This window comes from Hoplias malabaricus, chromosome 2 (genome assembly GCF_029633855.1).
Source record: "Hoplias malabaricus isolate fHopMal1 chromosome 2, fHopMal1.hap1, whole genome shotgun sequence".
Classification (NCBI taxonomy): domain Eukaryota; kingdom Metazoa; phylum Chordata; class Actinopteri; order Characiformes; family Erythrinidae; genus Hoplias; species Hoplias malabaricus.
This window is the reverse complement of record NC_089801.1, coordinates 25,962,857-25,980,205: the sequence shown is the minus strand read 5'-3', so window position 1 is coordinate 25,980,205 and position 17,349 is coordinate 25,962,857. Positions and strand designations below refer to the sequence as shown.

Here is a 17,349-nt window from a genome sequence, read left to right as displayed (position 1 = left end):
GGAATACATCCCTGATGCTATGTTTAAATAAGTGGCATGGGATAAACTGATGTCTACATAAAAGCCTGGACAGTTTTCAGCATCCCTACTTTCTCTACATCCGCACTGACTATGAGATCTGTCATTTAACATCTGATATAGACATTGAATTATGCCATTGCAGTAATAATTTTTTTCCATTGCTTTATCTTTAACAGGACTGATTTGTGTCATTGGTGCACAATGTTGATAATGGCCTCATGTCAAATTAAATAGTGATAAATGAGAGAAAATGTTTTATTTTTATGCCCCAAAACACCTTATAGTATAACTCTGTTATACCCCTGTTATATTAACTAGTATAAACACTTGGAATTAGTATATAATAATCACACATCAGCCTGTTTGCAGATATTACATGAGACGGTTTCAATTTAGAGACCTTAAATGGTGTAGATTTCTGCTCCTCAATCATTAAAAACAGTATTTACTAGGTAGGTATCTCAGCATTTCACACGAGACCACTCTGAATGACTTTGTCTTCATGTGTACATGCATTTTTAGAGTTTTAATTAGTGACTAGAGGGGGAATTCAAGCATCTATACACTTTAATAATTGGTGGAATTCTTCTCTGTGATAGAAAGCAGCTAAGTAACAAATGGGTTTATCATTATGCTGCTGACTGATATCAGTAGCCTTTACCTTTTCCCCTTTGTTTTGCACTCATTTTGACAGTGCGCTTCACCATTAGGCAGCTGTTGGTAAACTGAAAGAGTGATTAAAACTCTTGGGAGTTTGGGAAGGACCTTAAGATTGACACGATGAAGGGGTGAGTTTCACCAGGTTCTGGGTCTGATCCACAGATGCAGAGTGGTGCTCTGTGGAATTTTCAAATCCAGCTGCCTCTTTTGTTCAGAGTCTACATTGGTCTCCGGTCAGTTTTGTATCAAGGTTTACTTTATCAGGGCCATCAACACATAGGCTGCAGGTTTGGGTTGTTGATGCAGCAAAACATGTTATGAGTAGGTGTGGAGTATGCTATGGTGCTGTGAAGGTGTTGTGCTGCTTACTAAGACTTTGTTAAATGATTCGTTTGTGGTAGTCAAGTGTTGGAGTAGATTAAGCATTACAGCCTATATTTAGAGTTTTGTTTTAGTGTTGGAGTGCTATTGTAATCAGTTGAATACTGATATTAAAGATAAACTGTATGAGTAGGATCTTTTTTAATGGAACATTTCATGCACTGCTTTAAATTCAGTTGAACAAGGCCAAATGTGTAATATATAATACAGAGTATAATATATGCACTCTGTAAAAAAACACACAATTGGTTTGTAATGATGAGATTCATAACATATTTATATCAAATTAAAGGAAAACTAAGTAATGTTTTTACCTTAAAATTACAGCTTCAAATTTATTGTGATGCTCCACTGACCTGTAATAGGGAGAATAGAGCCTCTGCATTGCTACTTTGGGCTTAGCACTGCAGAAAATGCACTATGTAACTTTTGGCGGAGGGCAGTAAACCCCTCCCCCTCCTTTTCTCTTCCCATTGATATCAGTATAGTGCTGTACAATTGAATTACACTTGGGAAAACCCCAGAAGCTCAAAACCCAAATAATACCTAGTGTTCCTTTAATGTGACATAATTTTGCAACCCCACTGACTTGAACAGGATCCAGTACTAATGGGATTTTCTGAAATGGTTAAGGTCACTCACTCAAAATTGACTGGACCATGATGTAGCCTCTATGCAAAATACATTAATCCGAAGCACAATGCATTCATTCAGTCATGCTTGCATCCCATATATCACTTTTAATATATAAATATATATATGTATTTCTTCTGAAGTATTTTGCCGTTCTCAGTTATTATGCATGATCAACCTTTAAAATCATCCTTCATTTGGCTTGAATGCTCAGTTGTGTATGATGTTTTCTAGATAGATTTGTTTTTGGGACGTCTCACTTGCATTGCACGTTTGCTTCTGGCGGGTTTTTGGTTTTTGAGCTGCTCTTGTTTTGTGTCATTTCATTGCACACTAATGCTGATCCTAATTTTCTTTCAGAATTTCTGTTAAAAATATACCACTTTTTTGTAGGCAACAGAAAAGCCCTGATCCAGAAGTGGATGTTCCTACCATTGAGGAAGGTATGTTTATTTATTTTTTTTAATCTAAAGAAATAACACAAACATTTTCAGGCTTTTTTTAGGCTTTATGTTCTGCAGTGTTTCTTTTTTTTCACACTTGGAATGAATAATTAAAATATTCCATAACACATTGTAGTTTATTTTCCATTTAAATCTCTGAAAACACGCAGAAAAGTTTAAGTCTAATGATTGCCTGAGAAGTAGAATTTAACTTTGAATTTAAGACACTGTGTTCTCGTGTAGTGTCAAGCATCAAACAAGCAAATAATTTAATGAGTATCCATTTTTAATGTGCACATTTCTCTATGGAAAGACTTTATTGCTTAATTTGCCACAAATGGATGTTATGCTGAACAATAAATAAGGATAATTCTTTGTATACATTTTTAGTGCTAACCTCAATATTGACATCTGATACTGGTCATATCTTAGCCACAGTGTTTTTCTAAACCAGTATACTAAGCATGAAATTCCACAGAAAATGGTTTGCTCTATAAACATTCGTGAGATGTTTTCCGTGTTTGTAAGACTTGACTGACTGGTTTGTCCAACTAAATTCTAAACTAAAATGTTTGTTTCCGTGAAAGGCCCTGTTGTCTCAGCTGACGACTCATCTGCTATTGCAACAATCCAGTCAGCTGCTGCATTTTCAGCCGATCAGCCAATCAAATACCTTTTCAAAACGGAGGGAACGGCAGGGCAGGTACGAACAATTTATTTCTGAAAATTAGCTGTGCTTAATACAACCTTATTAAAATAGTGTATATATATTAATTTAGCATTTGTGTATTAAGTCCTGGCATATTATCTATAAATCAATCAATCACATTAGCACCACTGAGAATGAAGTGAATAACCTGGATTATCTTGTCACAATGGCAACTAACAAGGCATGTGATGTATTAGGCAGTCTTTGTTCCACTTGACTAATAAAATGACTTATTTTATTTAAACAAATTGTTTAAATAGTGCAGCTTTAAGGTACATGCATCCTGAATTTGTATAACCTCAGTAGAAAAGCATGAACTAGGAAGCTCTGGAGCAGATGCACATGAGCCAAAAAATCACCATGGCCAGTGCCAAGCTTAAATATATAAATAAATTATAAATTACTTTACTTTTTTTTGCACAATAATGTGAAGCTGATCCACAGACCAGTCAAAGCTTAAGAAGATAGTGACAGATAAGTAAAGGGGTCAAAGAGTTGAACATGTGAACTGTATCCCCTTTGTCACAGGTGACATACCGGGTGATCCACGTTGCTGATGGACAGGTGGAGACCCAGACTGATGGAGATGCAACCGTTAGCGTGGTGGCAGGCTTCCCTACAGCCACACAGGCCACAACACCAAATGTTACTCAGGTATCTGAAAATGTTTCTTGTCTTAGTAGTACTGACCAGACAACTCACAAGACATTTAGTCAAGTTTCAAACCTCTCATCACAAGTCTAAGTCGAGTCTCAAGTCTCTTATGGCTGTAAAACATGAATGCCATCTTGTCTGCACATAACACTGCGTTGTTATTTCTTATGAGTTTAAAACACGTACTGTACTGATTCATTCTGATACATTAATTAATTCATTCACTCATTATCTGTAATGAGTAATGAATCTGTAATGAATCTGTAATCTGCTTATCTAGTTCAGGGTTGGTTCAGGGTTCAGGTTTTCTCTCCCTGTTGCTGACCCGCGATGCTTTTCCGGCGTGGGCCTTGTAGCGTTTCAGATGCGGGCATTCCTTTTCTCTCGAGACTTTCAGACACAGCGACATTCGGCTGGTGGCGTTTTGAATGTCTCAGTGGGGATTCTCCGTCATCGCTGATCTGTCGCCTTGTGAGAGAGAGACAGGTCTCTTCTGAGGGTGCATGCAGCCTTCTCCGTCGCTGGTCCAGAGGCGTTGTCTTTTGAGGGTCAGAGGTCTAAGGTTTCCTTCATGCTCTAGGTGTGGGGTCTGAGGAGCCTGCAGAGTCATTTCAAAATCCTGGGTCATTTTACTCTTTAGCCTTGAAAAAGGCTAAAAGAGGAAATGCCCCAAGTGTCTGGAGCCTTGAAGTGAAGAGTCGAGCGGGGAAGAAGGGAAGAAGAAGAAGGGTGTGTCGTTTGGCGCCACGGGTTTTTAACCAGAATTTAGAAGACCCGCCTTTACTATTGATTAGATAAGATTGGAGCCTCTCTTGCTTCTGATTGGCTGCTCCCTGTACCACCTACAATTTATGACTCATGACAAGACAAAGGCTTGAAGACCATTTCTTTTGAATGAATCTCCAAGATTTTGAATCATACTTTTGCAATATAAAAAATTTGATGTTAACACAAAGTAATATCATTAAGACAACCATGTTCTATATAATTATTAACCAACTACACACATAGTATGTGGCTACCTTGGTTCTACATAAATTCATATAAAACAAAAATGACTTTAAAAACATGTAAAGTAATCCGACCCATTTTGATTGTCCAAATGGAATTTCAAACAGTTGTGCCCATATACAACTTGTCTTCCGTGTAAGAACTTTGGGATGTTTGAGTCTTTTAGAGTTAACAGTCTTTAAAAAGGTGTAAGAGGACATTGTGTGAGTTTCAATCAAGATTGAGTCTGTGTGTCAATCTGCATTCTTTTCTTTTATTCATCGTATCATACTGCAAACTTACTCCATTTAATACTATAATTAAAAATACAGCAAATTTTAACAAATAATTATTAATAAAGCAGTATATTTTATAACCAAAATTGACCAAATAAAAGGCACAGCTCATAAAGCAAACTTGCCTCATGGTCAATGTTGTTTTGTTATCTGTGGCTCCATGCATGTGTTATGTTACCCATGGTAGGGTGGGAACTGAATGCACGTCACCAAACAAAAAAGTTCCTATTTTTATCCAAAATGTAAAAATGTATATTTATTAATGTTAATAATAGTAATAATAATTAATAATAAAATAATACTAAAAACTGTTCTAGTCGAGATTTGAGGTTGAGTCTCAAGTCGAATCTCAGTTCACAGTTTGCGCAACTTAAGTGTGACTCAAGTCCCCATTTCAGCTAGTGATTCATTCTTATGCTGCTTTGATACATTGTAGATGACCTCATTTTTTTGCCTCATTGCAGATGACCTCATTTCTCATTATCGCATGCATCATTTTAAGCATTGCAGCGATGGTAACATTATAGGAAGTATCATTTCATTAATTTCTGTGAACTGGACAGTATTAATTTCTCCTGGAACTACAATGGTATATTTATGCTTTATTTAAAAAAAGGAATAACAACTTTCCATCATTGGTATATCGTAACGTAAACATCTTTCTTGATTCGGTTCTTTAAACCGTTTGTACAATTAATCTGTAACTCTACATCTCCATTCACCCAAGACAATTTTTTTTGATTGTTCACACAAAACGTATCTGGTTATCCAGCCTCGTTATGTAATGTCTAAATAATGTCCGTTCTTCATTCCAACAAGCTGGGTTTTCTTCACCGGACCCTAGAACATTATTGGATTAGGCAACTGAAAATGGGAATATTTCTATGGTGAACGATGATATTTTTGTCTGTGCTGAGTATATGTTTAGTTGCACTTGCTCCGTCACTAGTGATAATGATACATTAGCTTGTGAGAAGTGTCAGTTAATTTCTAGTTTGACACAAGATTACACAGAGGTGCGCATCCAGAGTCTACAGAAACATATGATTAGCATACAATGTTCAGACTCGCTATTAGGTGCTCCAGCTATCTCAGGGAGAGTTAGCAGCCCCTCAACTCCTGCATTAGAGCCCTCACAGCAGGGTGATGTCTCAGCTGCATGGTTGTAAAATTAATTCCAACGTTTTCCCACGTAGGCATCACTCTCCACCTGTGACCAACAGGTTTGTCCCACTCACTGAGACATCTGAAGGGAAGCCTGTTGAAAAAGCTCTGGTTATAGGAGACTTGCCTCTGCAGCAAATTTGTTTATACATTAGCGGGGCCAGTAAAACATAGGTGAGACCCAGGAGCCAGGGCCAACATTCTGGGTGTGTTTTTAGACATGCGTGATATATGCTGATGCCGCAGACTTTGCATGTGGCTGTTTGTTTGTGGCTGCACGCACATGATGTTGCACATGGTGGGGGTGGGGACTGAATGCATGACACAAAATGATACTTAATGAAAAATATTAAGATAAAAAAAATTATATTTATATGAAATAAAGATTGTTCCTAGATCATTTGAGGACGAGTCTCAAGTCACTGTCTAAGTCTTAGACTAAAGTCTCTGTCTCTGCTATAACCGTGCTTTTCAGTAAAAACCTCAATCTTCACCTGGTTCAGAACGCACCAGCCAGAGTTCTTACATGAACTAGGAAGTTTGGCCATGTTAGTTCAATACTATCAGCCTTGCATTGGCTGTCAATCAAATTCAGAATGGATCACAAAGTTCTGCTCTTGATATATAGAACTGTAAGTGGCCTCATCCCTTAGTAATTGAGAGATTTCATATTATGAACGCCTACTTAAATAACAAGGTGGTGGCTGCCTGTTTGAGCCTAGAATTTTAAAATGTATTGCAGGGGGAAGCCCCGAAGCGTTGGAATATCATTTCAGTCCATGGACTTGGGGACTCAGGCACAGAGTCGTAGGTTAAGAATCTGATTATTTAGTGAAATGTTTGGTAATTTGACTCCCACTAGGTTACAGGTGCAGGTCTAGGGTTTCCTGGACATGGAGAATTGTTGTAACCTGAGATGTCACTGCAGTCATCTCGCTGCTCTCACCAGCTCACTCATTTCTAGCACTGCCTTTTTAGTTACACTGTTTTCTAATGTCTTCTGCTGGAGTCACAACAAACACTCTAATTATTCTTACAGTGTTCAGTCACCTAGAATCTAACATCAGACCTAACTATCTCTAATCTTCAAGCCTTCTGCATGTCCCCAAATGTCTCCTCTCTACGTCACCTTTTGACTGCTGAGACTGGGCTTTATCTGTTAACTCTTCACCTGCTTCAGACCGTTCTTTATAACACAGCTATTAGCAAACCCAGATCATGGCATAATGGACCACTCTAATTCATTTATATTGCTTTCTGTTCATAAACGTCCATTTCTTTCTAAACTGCTATTGTTTTGCCCTGGCATCAATCAGGAAAATGGGTGCGATTCATCTCATGGATTCTATCCCAGTCACTGAGGGAGTTTTTCCTTGCCATAGTTAATTACTAGTGACTAGGACCCGGAATTCTGTAAAGCTACTTTTTGCCAACACCACATGCAAAATGCTCCCTGAAAATAAAATAGAATTAAACTGGGGTAAAATTTGGCAAATAACTGGGTTTAGAATTAAAAAAGAACAACGACATTAAATGGTATGCTCTGGAGTAGGTGCACATGTGCTATCAAGCTCAATGCTACGTATCGTCTAGACGTATATAAGTGCCCCAACCATTGGACTGATGAGCAGTAATCTGAACCTAATCTCACTAATATTCTTGACTAATATGTCACTGAAAGCCATCAAATCTTAATAAAAATGTTCCAATGTTTAGTCTAAAGTCTTCCCAGAGGAGTTAAGATATTATCTGCAACAAATAATGGAAACTGTTTATTGATTTAATTGATTTCAGAAAAAAAAGATTGCACAAGTAATTTTTTGGCCGTATAGTGCATACACTTTCGGAAATACGATTATTTTACAACTCTACCTGGTGGCTAAACTACTACTGGTTAGAAGCTACATTAGATTTGTGAGTCCAGAGAAGTTTGTAAGAAGCAAAGTTGAAATGTCTAGCATGTATTACATATAGAGCAAATGGGAAATTGTGTAAATACATTTTTTTGGCAAAATGTCAATTTAATTCTTGAATACAGCTCATGACTATGTGATATAGATGGCAGATTCTGTTTCCACAGGCTGTATTCTCGCAGACTGATGGACTAGAAACAGACGCTGGCGAGACTCACTACTACTATCCGGCCACCATCACAGACACTAACACCGCTACCATGGTGACAAGTGTCCATGCAGCTGATTCGCTACTCCCTCAGCCCACTCCAGCAGGTGAGCAAGTTGGAGCACTCTTTGCATAATGAAGTCATGAGATGGCTTTTTATTTGCCTAAGTTTGAATTAGATGACATCTGTACCATGAGGTTTTCAGTAGACATATTTATCTGATTTTAACTGATCCGCCATAACTTTAGAATTACTTCCTTGTTTCTATACTGTTTTATCAATGCTGAGGATGATTTCCCACTGAAATAATATTTGCTCTGTGGTAGTCTTGTGAGGATCCTGACCACTGAAGGACAGGGTGAAGGAGGCTAATAAAGAATGCAAGGCACCACATGGACTACAGTCTCTAGTTGTAGACCTACAAATTACAAAGTGCCTCTGTATGCTTAGTGGAGCAATATGCAGTAATCAGTGTACATTTATTCATTAATTTTTTGATACTGCTATATCCTGTCCAGAGCCTACCCGGATACATTGGGCGCAAGGCAGGAACACACCCTAGACTGATCACCAGTCCCTCGCAGGGCATCTCACACTCATTAAATACAAATTTATTGCATTCTGCTGAAATGTGCACCCATATTTTTCTTTCACAGGTCAACTCTATTTAATGATGTCATCCCAAGATGTTTTAGGCACAGCTCAGCAGAGGTGAATATCTTTTGAAATGTATCATATGATACATTTTACATATTCATTTTGTGAATAAACCACTTTGTTTTTTTGTTTATTTTTTTTAATGTTTTTGAGTCTCTTGTTGTTCTGTTTGAATTCTATAGTAAGACAGAACCCCCACGATCTTCAAGAGATGACAAAAGAAGAGCACAGCACAATGAAGGTAAGAACGTTCTGATGATGCAGCTAGGATATTCAGATAGCTTGAGGTGGTGCCTAGCTGCCACTATATTTTTGGTGTAGTTTGGCTACAAATTTCATATTGAGAGTTTAATTGTACCACTTTAAAGCTAGAGAAAAGAATATCTCCAGACCTCTATTTTCAAGTCAGTTAAGGGGACACACATTTGACAATATTAATGCAAAAAAGAAACCCAAATAATTTACAGTGGTTTGATCTAACTGTAATGTTCAACATAAATTTGAAGTAATGTTCACACTGGTGTTTATGGCACCACCACAAGTGTTAAAATGCCTCTAAGAGCTACCTAACAAAGCATTTCCTTACTTGACCAGAATATGTAGCTGGATGCCAGAAACATTGATTAGGTTTAGGCTAAATGTTAGAAGCATACCTTAGATATGCTTGAAAATAAATAGCAATATAATTAATAAAATAATAAAAAATTAGTTGCTTATATAGCACCTTTCACATACCAAACTAGAGTAGCAGTAGCCAGAACGAGGTGGTGGATGCCCGTGGTGAGGGAAGTCGTCAAGTTGAAGAAGCAGTCTTTTAGAATTTGACTGGCTTTGGGAATTTCAGCAGCAGCAAAACCCAGAGGAGTTTGGAGTGGCCATGCAGAATGACTTCCAGGCAGCCTCATCGAGGGTCTGGGAAACACACACTGGTAGCTCAGTAGGACAAGTGGTTTTTGTAAAACTCTGAGGGTAATGTTGGCCATTGGAAAGAACCCTTTAAGGAACTCAAGGATTTAACCAGAGCTGCTGAAGACCCTTTTTAATATGGGGGGCCGTCTTGGCTGACACTTCTCTTCAATAACTCAAGGACACTGGGAACAATGCATTTGGTTTGGCAAATCGGGTTGGAGGAACCCATTTTTAAAAAGGGGACAGGAACCCATTTTTAAAAAGTGTGTGCCAGTTATTCCAGCATCGCACTCCTCAGTGTTCTCTCTGGGAATATCTATGCCATGATGATAGAAATGAGAACAACTCAGTAGTCGAACCTCAGATTCAGGAGGAACTGTCGATTTTGCGCTGGCCATGGAATGGCAATAGTTAAGGCGGCATGGGAGTTTGCTAATCTAGCTTACCTGTTCTTTTGTAGATTTGAAAAAGGAATATGGTGATACATTTGACCCATGTAATCTCAGAGTTTGAGTTGTGTTCACATTCTTGGCTGTAAGAGTCATTTAGGGTTGTGCTCTATCTCCATTCCTGTTCTTTAGATTCATTGACAGGGTGGCAGTGCATAGCCTGGGGTAAGAGGACTTCTGTAGCAGGGTTTAGGAGTGCCCTCTCTGCTATATGCAGGTGTTGTTGTCCTACTAGCTTTTTGGTGTAGAGGCCTCAAAGTGCTCGTGAGCGACTGGCAGCTGAGTGTGTAGTGACCGGTATGCAGATCAGCAGTCTTGTTCACAAGTGATGGGAAGAAGGATTGTGGGTTGACCATAGGAGAAGTGCAGCACCTGCAATAATGTGGTCTCTCTACCGGACTGTCATACAAGGGTAACAAGGGAGCTTTGGGCAATGACCAAAAGAAGGAGACTGCGGATACGAGTGGCCAAAATGAGTTTTCTCTGGCAGGTTGCCGGGCATACTCCTCCATAATCGGGGGGAGGAGCTCAGCAATCCAGGAGGAGCTCAGAGTAAAACAACTACTCCTTCACATCGAGAGAAGTCACAGTGAGGTGGTACAGGCATTTGATGAGTATGCTCCCTGGATGCGTCCTGCTGGAGATGGCGTGGCCAAATTTGAAGAGGCCCCTCAGTAGACCCAATACACGCTGATGGGATTATATCTCTCAGGAGGGGCTGGTGGAAACTGGGGGACAGAATGTGGATCCCATTTCACACCTTGGCCGTACCCCTCATTTTAGCCTAGGGGTGGGGGGTGTGAATTGTTGTTGAGAAAGAAGTGTAGGGCAGCAGGGATTTTTCAAGGGCACACTTCAAACAAAGGGCTATGAATGTCTTGTGAATCACCGGCAAATGTACAAATGTCAGTATTCTCTTCTTTTGCAACTCTGATCAACATTGTATTATCTTAGTCTTTTTACTTAATAACAAGCAGAAAATATTGCTAGTAATTTGAAGATGTGTTGGAATTTCCAGTTACACCTTAAATGCTGCAGCAACCACGGGTACTAGAATATAAATGCTTCAGCATTTAAGGTGGAACTGGAAGTTTTGAACTAAAAGCCATCAAATAAGCAACTGAATTCAGCTTTGTATCATGATGTGTAAGGAGTGGGTGATAATATATGATTATGGAACTCTTCTGAAGGCTTATGATGCCCTACGTTAAACTATAAACTGTTAAAGTCCAGAAGCAGTTCTCTGCCAGCAGTTTCAAGGGGGTAGATAACATTTGAAAGAAAGGGGTAGGGGCGGCACGGTGGCGCAGCAGGTAGTGTCGCACAGCTCCAGGGGCCTGGAGGTTGTGGGTTCGATTCCCGCTCCGGGTGACTGTCTGTGAGGAGTTGGTGTGTTCTCCCCGTGTCCGCGTGGGTTTCCTCCGGGTGCTCCGGTTTCCTCCCACAGTCCAAAAACACACGTTGCAGGTGGATTGGCGACTCGAAAGTGTCCGTAGGTGTGAGTGAATGTGTGTGTGTCTGTGCTGCCCTGTGAAGGACTGGCGTCCCCTCCAGGGTGTATTCCCGCCTTGCGCCCAATGATTCCAGGTAGGCTCTGGACCCCCCGCGACCCTAAATTGGATAAGCGGTTACAGATAATGGATGGAAGAAAGGGGTAAACGTAAAAAAAAAATTGGAGTAACCCAGAAATACCTGGGATTCCTTTCTCATCCTTTTGCCACCACAGCCTTGACATGGATTAAGCAGAAAAGTTGTTTAGGTGATGTTTCCAGTCATAGAGTGGCTCCTGTATTGTCCTGTGAATATGTTTTTGTTTTCCTTGTCAGTTGAACGCAGACGCAGAGACAAAATCAATAATTGGATCGTCCAGTTATCCAAAACTATCCCTGACTGCTCCATGGACTCAACCAAAAATGGCCAGGTGAGTCTAATCTTCACACACTTGCATAGAGACAGTCCAGACAGCCAACTTCAATTTAGTACCTATACACTACATTTGTATTGATGTAAAGCCTTCTCTTTCTGGTTGAAGTCTCCTAAGATTTGCTTTTATGATTCTCTCAGAGTAAAGGAGGAATCTTGTCAAAGGCTTGCGACTATATCCAGGAGCTGCGCCAGAGCAATTCCAGATTAGGAGAGGAGCTGGAGACATTAGAGAGACTAAGGATGGACAACCGACTGCTCAGACAAGAGGTAAAGCTCTGTATATAACATATATTTATTTAGAAATAGGGGTGGACTTGAATGCTGATATTAAGGATGCACCAATACCACTTTTTCCTTTCTGATAGCGATTCCAACTAATATATATAAAATGATGCAGCTGGCTATGTTTCTTCCATCCATGACCCAACCCATGACTTTTTTTTACGTATTTTTCTATGTGTATCTACACAAATAGAAGCGCAAATAAAAACCGCGGCGAGTTGTACATCCGTATTTATGTGTCTCCTGTGTTTGGTTGGGGAGTTTGAGCTTATGTAGTGTTATCCCCATGCGTGTAGTGTGTGAAATTTTCCAGTCTCCATAAAAATTGTGTAGTGTGAAATACCCAGTCTGTTTATAATTTGTCCAAACTTTAAATTGAGCTGCATCTAGCGTCGTGCATGCGCATCAGTATCTGCATCGTAGCGTGTGTCCCAAAAAGTGCCATGTGTACTACGTGTAGGGGGCCATTTCCAACACTCCTATGTTATCGGTGCTCTCTGTAGCCGATACAGATACATTGTTAAAGGGCCAGTATCGGTGTGTTTTTTTTGTTTTTTTTTATTATTCACAAAATGTAAACACATTCAAATAATTTATCCCCTATGTTTAATTGAAAATCGTACATATACAAGATTTTAAATCTTGAACCTGAGTAATTGTATTGTTGATTCTGTAAATATGTGTCCATTTTCATTTGGATGTCAGCTACCCATTACCAAATATTGGGACAGGGGCATGTTTACAACTATGCTATATCACCTCTTCTTTTAATAACTCTCTGTTATTAAATATCAAATGTTTGGGAAACAAGGAAATGAGTTGCAGTACTTTAGAGTGAAAAAAATCATTTCCCAATATTCCTTTTTATAGGGGTTCAGCTGTTCAAAAGCATGGAGTTTTTTTTTTTTTTTTCATAAGGCACCAGTTGTTTTTCAACAGTTGATATGTCTGGCCTTGTTGAGCACCCAAACTTTTATTAAGGTGCCATGCTGTTGCAATCCATGCAGAAGCTGTATTGGCTTTGTCTTAATCATAAAAGCAAGGTCTTTCGAGAAAAAGATGTCTGCATGGTGGGATGTTGCTCCAAAGTTTGTATATATCATTCAGCATTAACAGTGCCTTCACAGATATGCACTAATTCACCCCCATATCAGTCCAGATGCTAACTTGTATTAATGTCAAGATTAATGTTACTTTACCCTTTGCTGGTACATTGTGTCAGTTCCAACTTGTAAACAAACCACAGGGAAAAAAAAGCAACATTGTGATTTTTAATATCTAAAGAGAAGCTGATAGATAACTGTTTCTGTGTTTGTGCTATATTGAAACAGTAATGCTGTACTTGTTCCACAGTTCTTCTTTTTTATGACTTTTGTGTTTTACTTTACACAGATGGAAGAGTGGAAATCTAAGAACCAGATACTAAGAGCCCAGCTACGGCAACATGGTATTTTAGCAGCCTCGAGTTTGGACCCTCAGTGAAGCCCTGCTTTTCCACCATAGATTGTGCCCCACTGCAGGATTATGATGAACTCAAATTAAGCAAGCTTGAATTCAGCATTTGTGAAAGTGCACAGATTGACTTACAAGACCATGTTAAATTTGAGTTTTATTTGCTTCTTAGCTCATATTGTAAGATGAGGGTGGGGATTGCTAAAATATAAAAGGAACTCATAACCTCATACATGCTGCTGCTTCTCTCAGTGAATGATTTCTTACCCAACCATAGGTGATGAGGGGGACATTTTACAGAGTACCATTTCTCAATTAACCAAATAATTTAAGTACTACACCTCAATCCTGGTTTCACAAGCATTTTCTTTTGAAATAGTATGAAAAATTCCATTAAGCTTAAAAGTTGAGTCTGTCCATCAGGAGACGAGCTAAAGGACATTCCTACTAAAAGTCTTCGTTTTGGGTATCATCAGATTTGATGGGAAATTATACTTTGTAACATGACCCCCAAGACAATAGTCAGGTGTATCTGAACTGCACTGAAATACTTCTACTTTTAGTGATTTCTTTAGCAAGAAATAACATGTCTTAATAATAGTTTTTCTTTTGTTTTGTGAATCACTGGAGAACAGATTTATAATTTATCATTTTTATTTTTCAACATTTTTGGATATGGAAATAGTATGAGTGTCTTCTTTTTTTAATGCCATCAATAATAGATGATGAAGTGATGGCATTTTTCTGTGATAATGGTATAAAGAAATTGAACGGGAGTTAATATAATAATCTGTCAAGATAATTCTGTAAATAAACAGAACATGTTACAAAAAATATGCAATTTACATAATGTTTAAACTTTTTAGGAAACAAATTTGTTGAAGTAACTTCATTTATAAAAATTCATTCATTTATAAAGTGGTTAACAGGGTCTGTTTTTTTTTTTTTTAATTTAATGTCTTTGTATCTTATTTTTTCTTGATTTTTCACTTGTATGAACCATGTAAAACCTTTCCACATTCAAGAAGATATGAAATGGGGGGAAAACTCATATATATTATATAAGGTTTATATATATGTAAGGTTTATATTTAGGTTTGGTTAGCTATTTTAGCTTTGCACATATTCCACCATTCCATCAATGTTCTCAATGAAAGTGTTTTAGGCCAAATGTTAAATTTACATAAAGGGGAATTTTACTGATATATCTGAAACTGCTTAAAAATGTTGACAATGAGGCTTTAAACTTTGGATATCTTGTTCCAGTCACCAAATCTGTGAACAATTCGGACTTAAAGATTTTTAGAAAGGTGTATTTTCATTTTTTCAGTCATTGCCTGCAACCACTTATAAAGTTCAGGATCACAGTAGGTCAGGAGCATCACTGGGTGCACAGCAGAAACACAATGGACAGGACACCATTCCTTCACAGGGCACCACATACTCACACTATATTGCCTAAAGTATTCGCTCAGCTTTTTTCACATGTATATGAATTGGGTGATATTCCATTGTTAATCCGTAGGGTTAAATATGATGTCTGCCCACCCTTTGCAGCTATAACACCTTCAGCGTTTCTGGGAAGGCTTTCCATACCGTTTAGGAGTGTGTTTATGGGACTTCTGACCATTCTTCCAGAAGTGCATTTGTGAGATCAGACGCTGATGTTAGAGGAGAAGGCCTGTCTTGCAGTCTCCACTTTAATTCATCGTGACAAAAGTCTTCTATTGGATGGAACTCGGGACTCTGTGCAGGCAAGTCAGGTTCTTCCACACCAAACTGGCTCATCCATGTCTTAATCGACCTTGCTTTGTGCACTGGTGTGCAGTAATGTTGAAACAGGAAGGAACCGTCCCCAAGCTGTTCCCACAACGTTGGGAGCATGAAATTGTTCAAAATCTCTTGGTAAACTAAAGCATTAAATATTTCCTTTCACTGGAACTAATCGGCTGAGCCCAACTCCTGGAAAACAACCCAAAACCATAATCCCCCACTCCACCAAACTTCACTTGGCACAATGCAGTCAAACAAGTACTGTTCTCTTGGTAAGTGCCAAACCCAGACTCCTCCATTGGATTGCCGGACAGAGAAGTATGATTCGTCACTCCAGAGAATATGCCTCCACTGCTCTAGAGTCCAGTGGCAGCATCCTTTACACCACTACATCTATTGCTTTGTGATGCATTTGGTGATATAAGGCTTGGATACAACTGCTCAGTCATAGAAAGCTATTCCACAAAGCTCTCTATGAACTAATCTGAAGGCCAAAAGCTGCAGAAAGTTGGTGACCTCTACGCACTATGCATCTCAGCATCCGCTGACTCTAATGTCATTTTATGTGGCCTACCACTTCATGGCTGAGTTGCTGTAGTTCCCAATCACTTCCACTTTGTTATAACATCACTGACATTTACCTGTGGAATATTTAGTAGGGAAGAAATTTCAGGAATGAACTTGTTGCACAGGTGGCATTCTATTACTGTACCAGACTAAAATTCACTGAGCTCCTGAGAGACCCACGTTTTTTCACAAATGTCTGTAGAAGCAGTCTGCTGCCTAGGTGCTTGGATTTATAAACTTCTGGCCATACAAATGAATGAAACACTTAAATTCTATGATCTGGATGGGTGAGTAAATACTTACGGTAATAAAGTGTATACACACATAACTATGGATACTTTTGCACGGACAGTCCACCTGTGCTTTTGGACTGTGAGAGGAAACCCATTCAGACACAGGGAGAACACCAAAACACTGAATGACTTTAAATGATTTAAATATGCCAATGGGTTTTTTGTTTTGTTTTGTTTTTTAAGAAGGTTTAAGGTTTAAAAACTAGAGTGAAGCAAAAAAATAAAATAAAAAAATTGTGAAATATAAAAAAGGTTTGTAATACTTTTCTGTCCCAAATATTTTAACTAACACTGTTATTGTTAACATTGTAATGAATCAAAAGATACTAGGCTGTTGTGTTTATTCTTGTATAGGGGTTTCAAAAAAATATATAAATAATAAAGGAGCTACATTATGCACTGACCATATTTTTTGTTGTATATTTTCTTACAATTGTTTGGGTTGGTTGGTTTCAATATTTAAAGTATTTACTAATATTTCTTTTAAATTTCAATGAGTACTTTATAATAAACAGTGTTTTTGTTTTTCTTTTCTGGTCTACAGTAGAAACATGGTGGCAAAACATGGCGTCCTCTGTGGGAAGAGGATCTGATCAGCTCATTATGAGAGCTTATGCTAAGCTAACGAAAACACAATGTTACAGTGAATTAATTTCCACACACTAACATACTGCATTCATTATCAAATCTATCTGCTCTATGTACCAGAAAAGGAAGACTTTGTAATTCTGCAAGTACAGATTGTAGTCCATTTTCCCTGCATCTTCCACAGGTGTTGGGTAGGGGATCATCCTCACGCTGCCTTAAGACTGACTTTATGTATGTGTGTTGCGCTGTTATCGGATAAGAAACAATATGCAGCTTGAATTTTTAAACATCCTAATCACTGCTGGCTGAAAATAGTACTCAAAAAGTAAAAAAATAAATCCAGCTGACGAGAATCGTGTGGGCTGTATTTTATGGAAGTG

General features: G+C 38.6%; 1 protein-coding gene across 1 annotated transcript; it reads left to right on the top strand.

The window, feature by feature from the left end:
- Positions 1–715: 715 nt before the first annotated feature.
- On the top strand, positions 716–16,650 carry usf1l (upstream transcription factor 1, like). Its single transcript, XM_066662322.1, has 10 exons — positions 716–809; positions 2,089–2,138; positions 2,726–2,841; positions 3,376–3,501; positions 8,032–8,179; positions 8,730–8,784; positions 8,913–8,971; positions 11,915–12,009; positions 12,153–12,281; positions 13,689–16,650. The coding sequence occupies exons 1-10, from the start codon at positions 802–804 to the stop codon at positions 13,776–13,778; spliced, it is 876 nt and encodes a 291-aa protein (XP_066518419.1). The 5' UTR covers positions 716–801; the 3' UTR covers positions 13,779–16,650.
- The last annotated feature ends 699 nt before the right edge of the window (positions 16,651–17,349 follow it).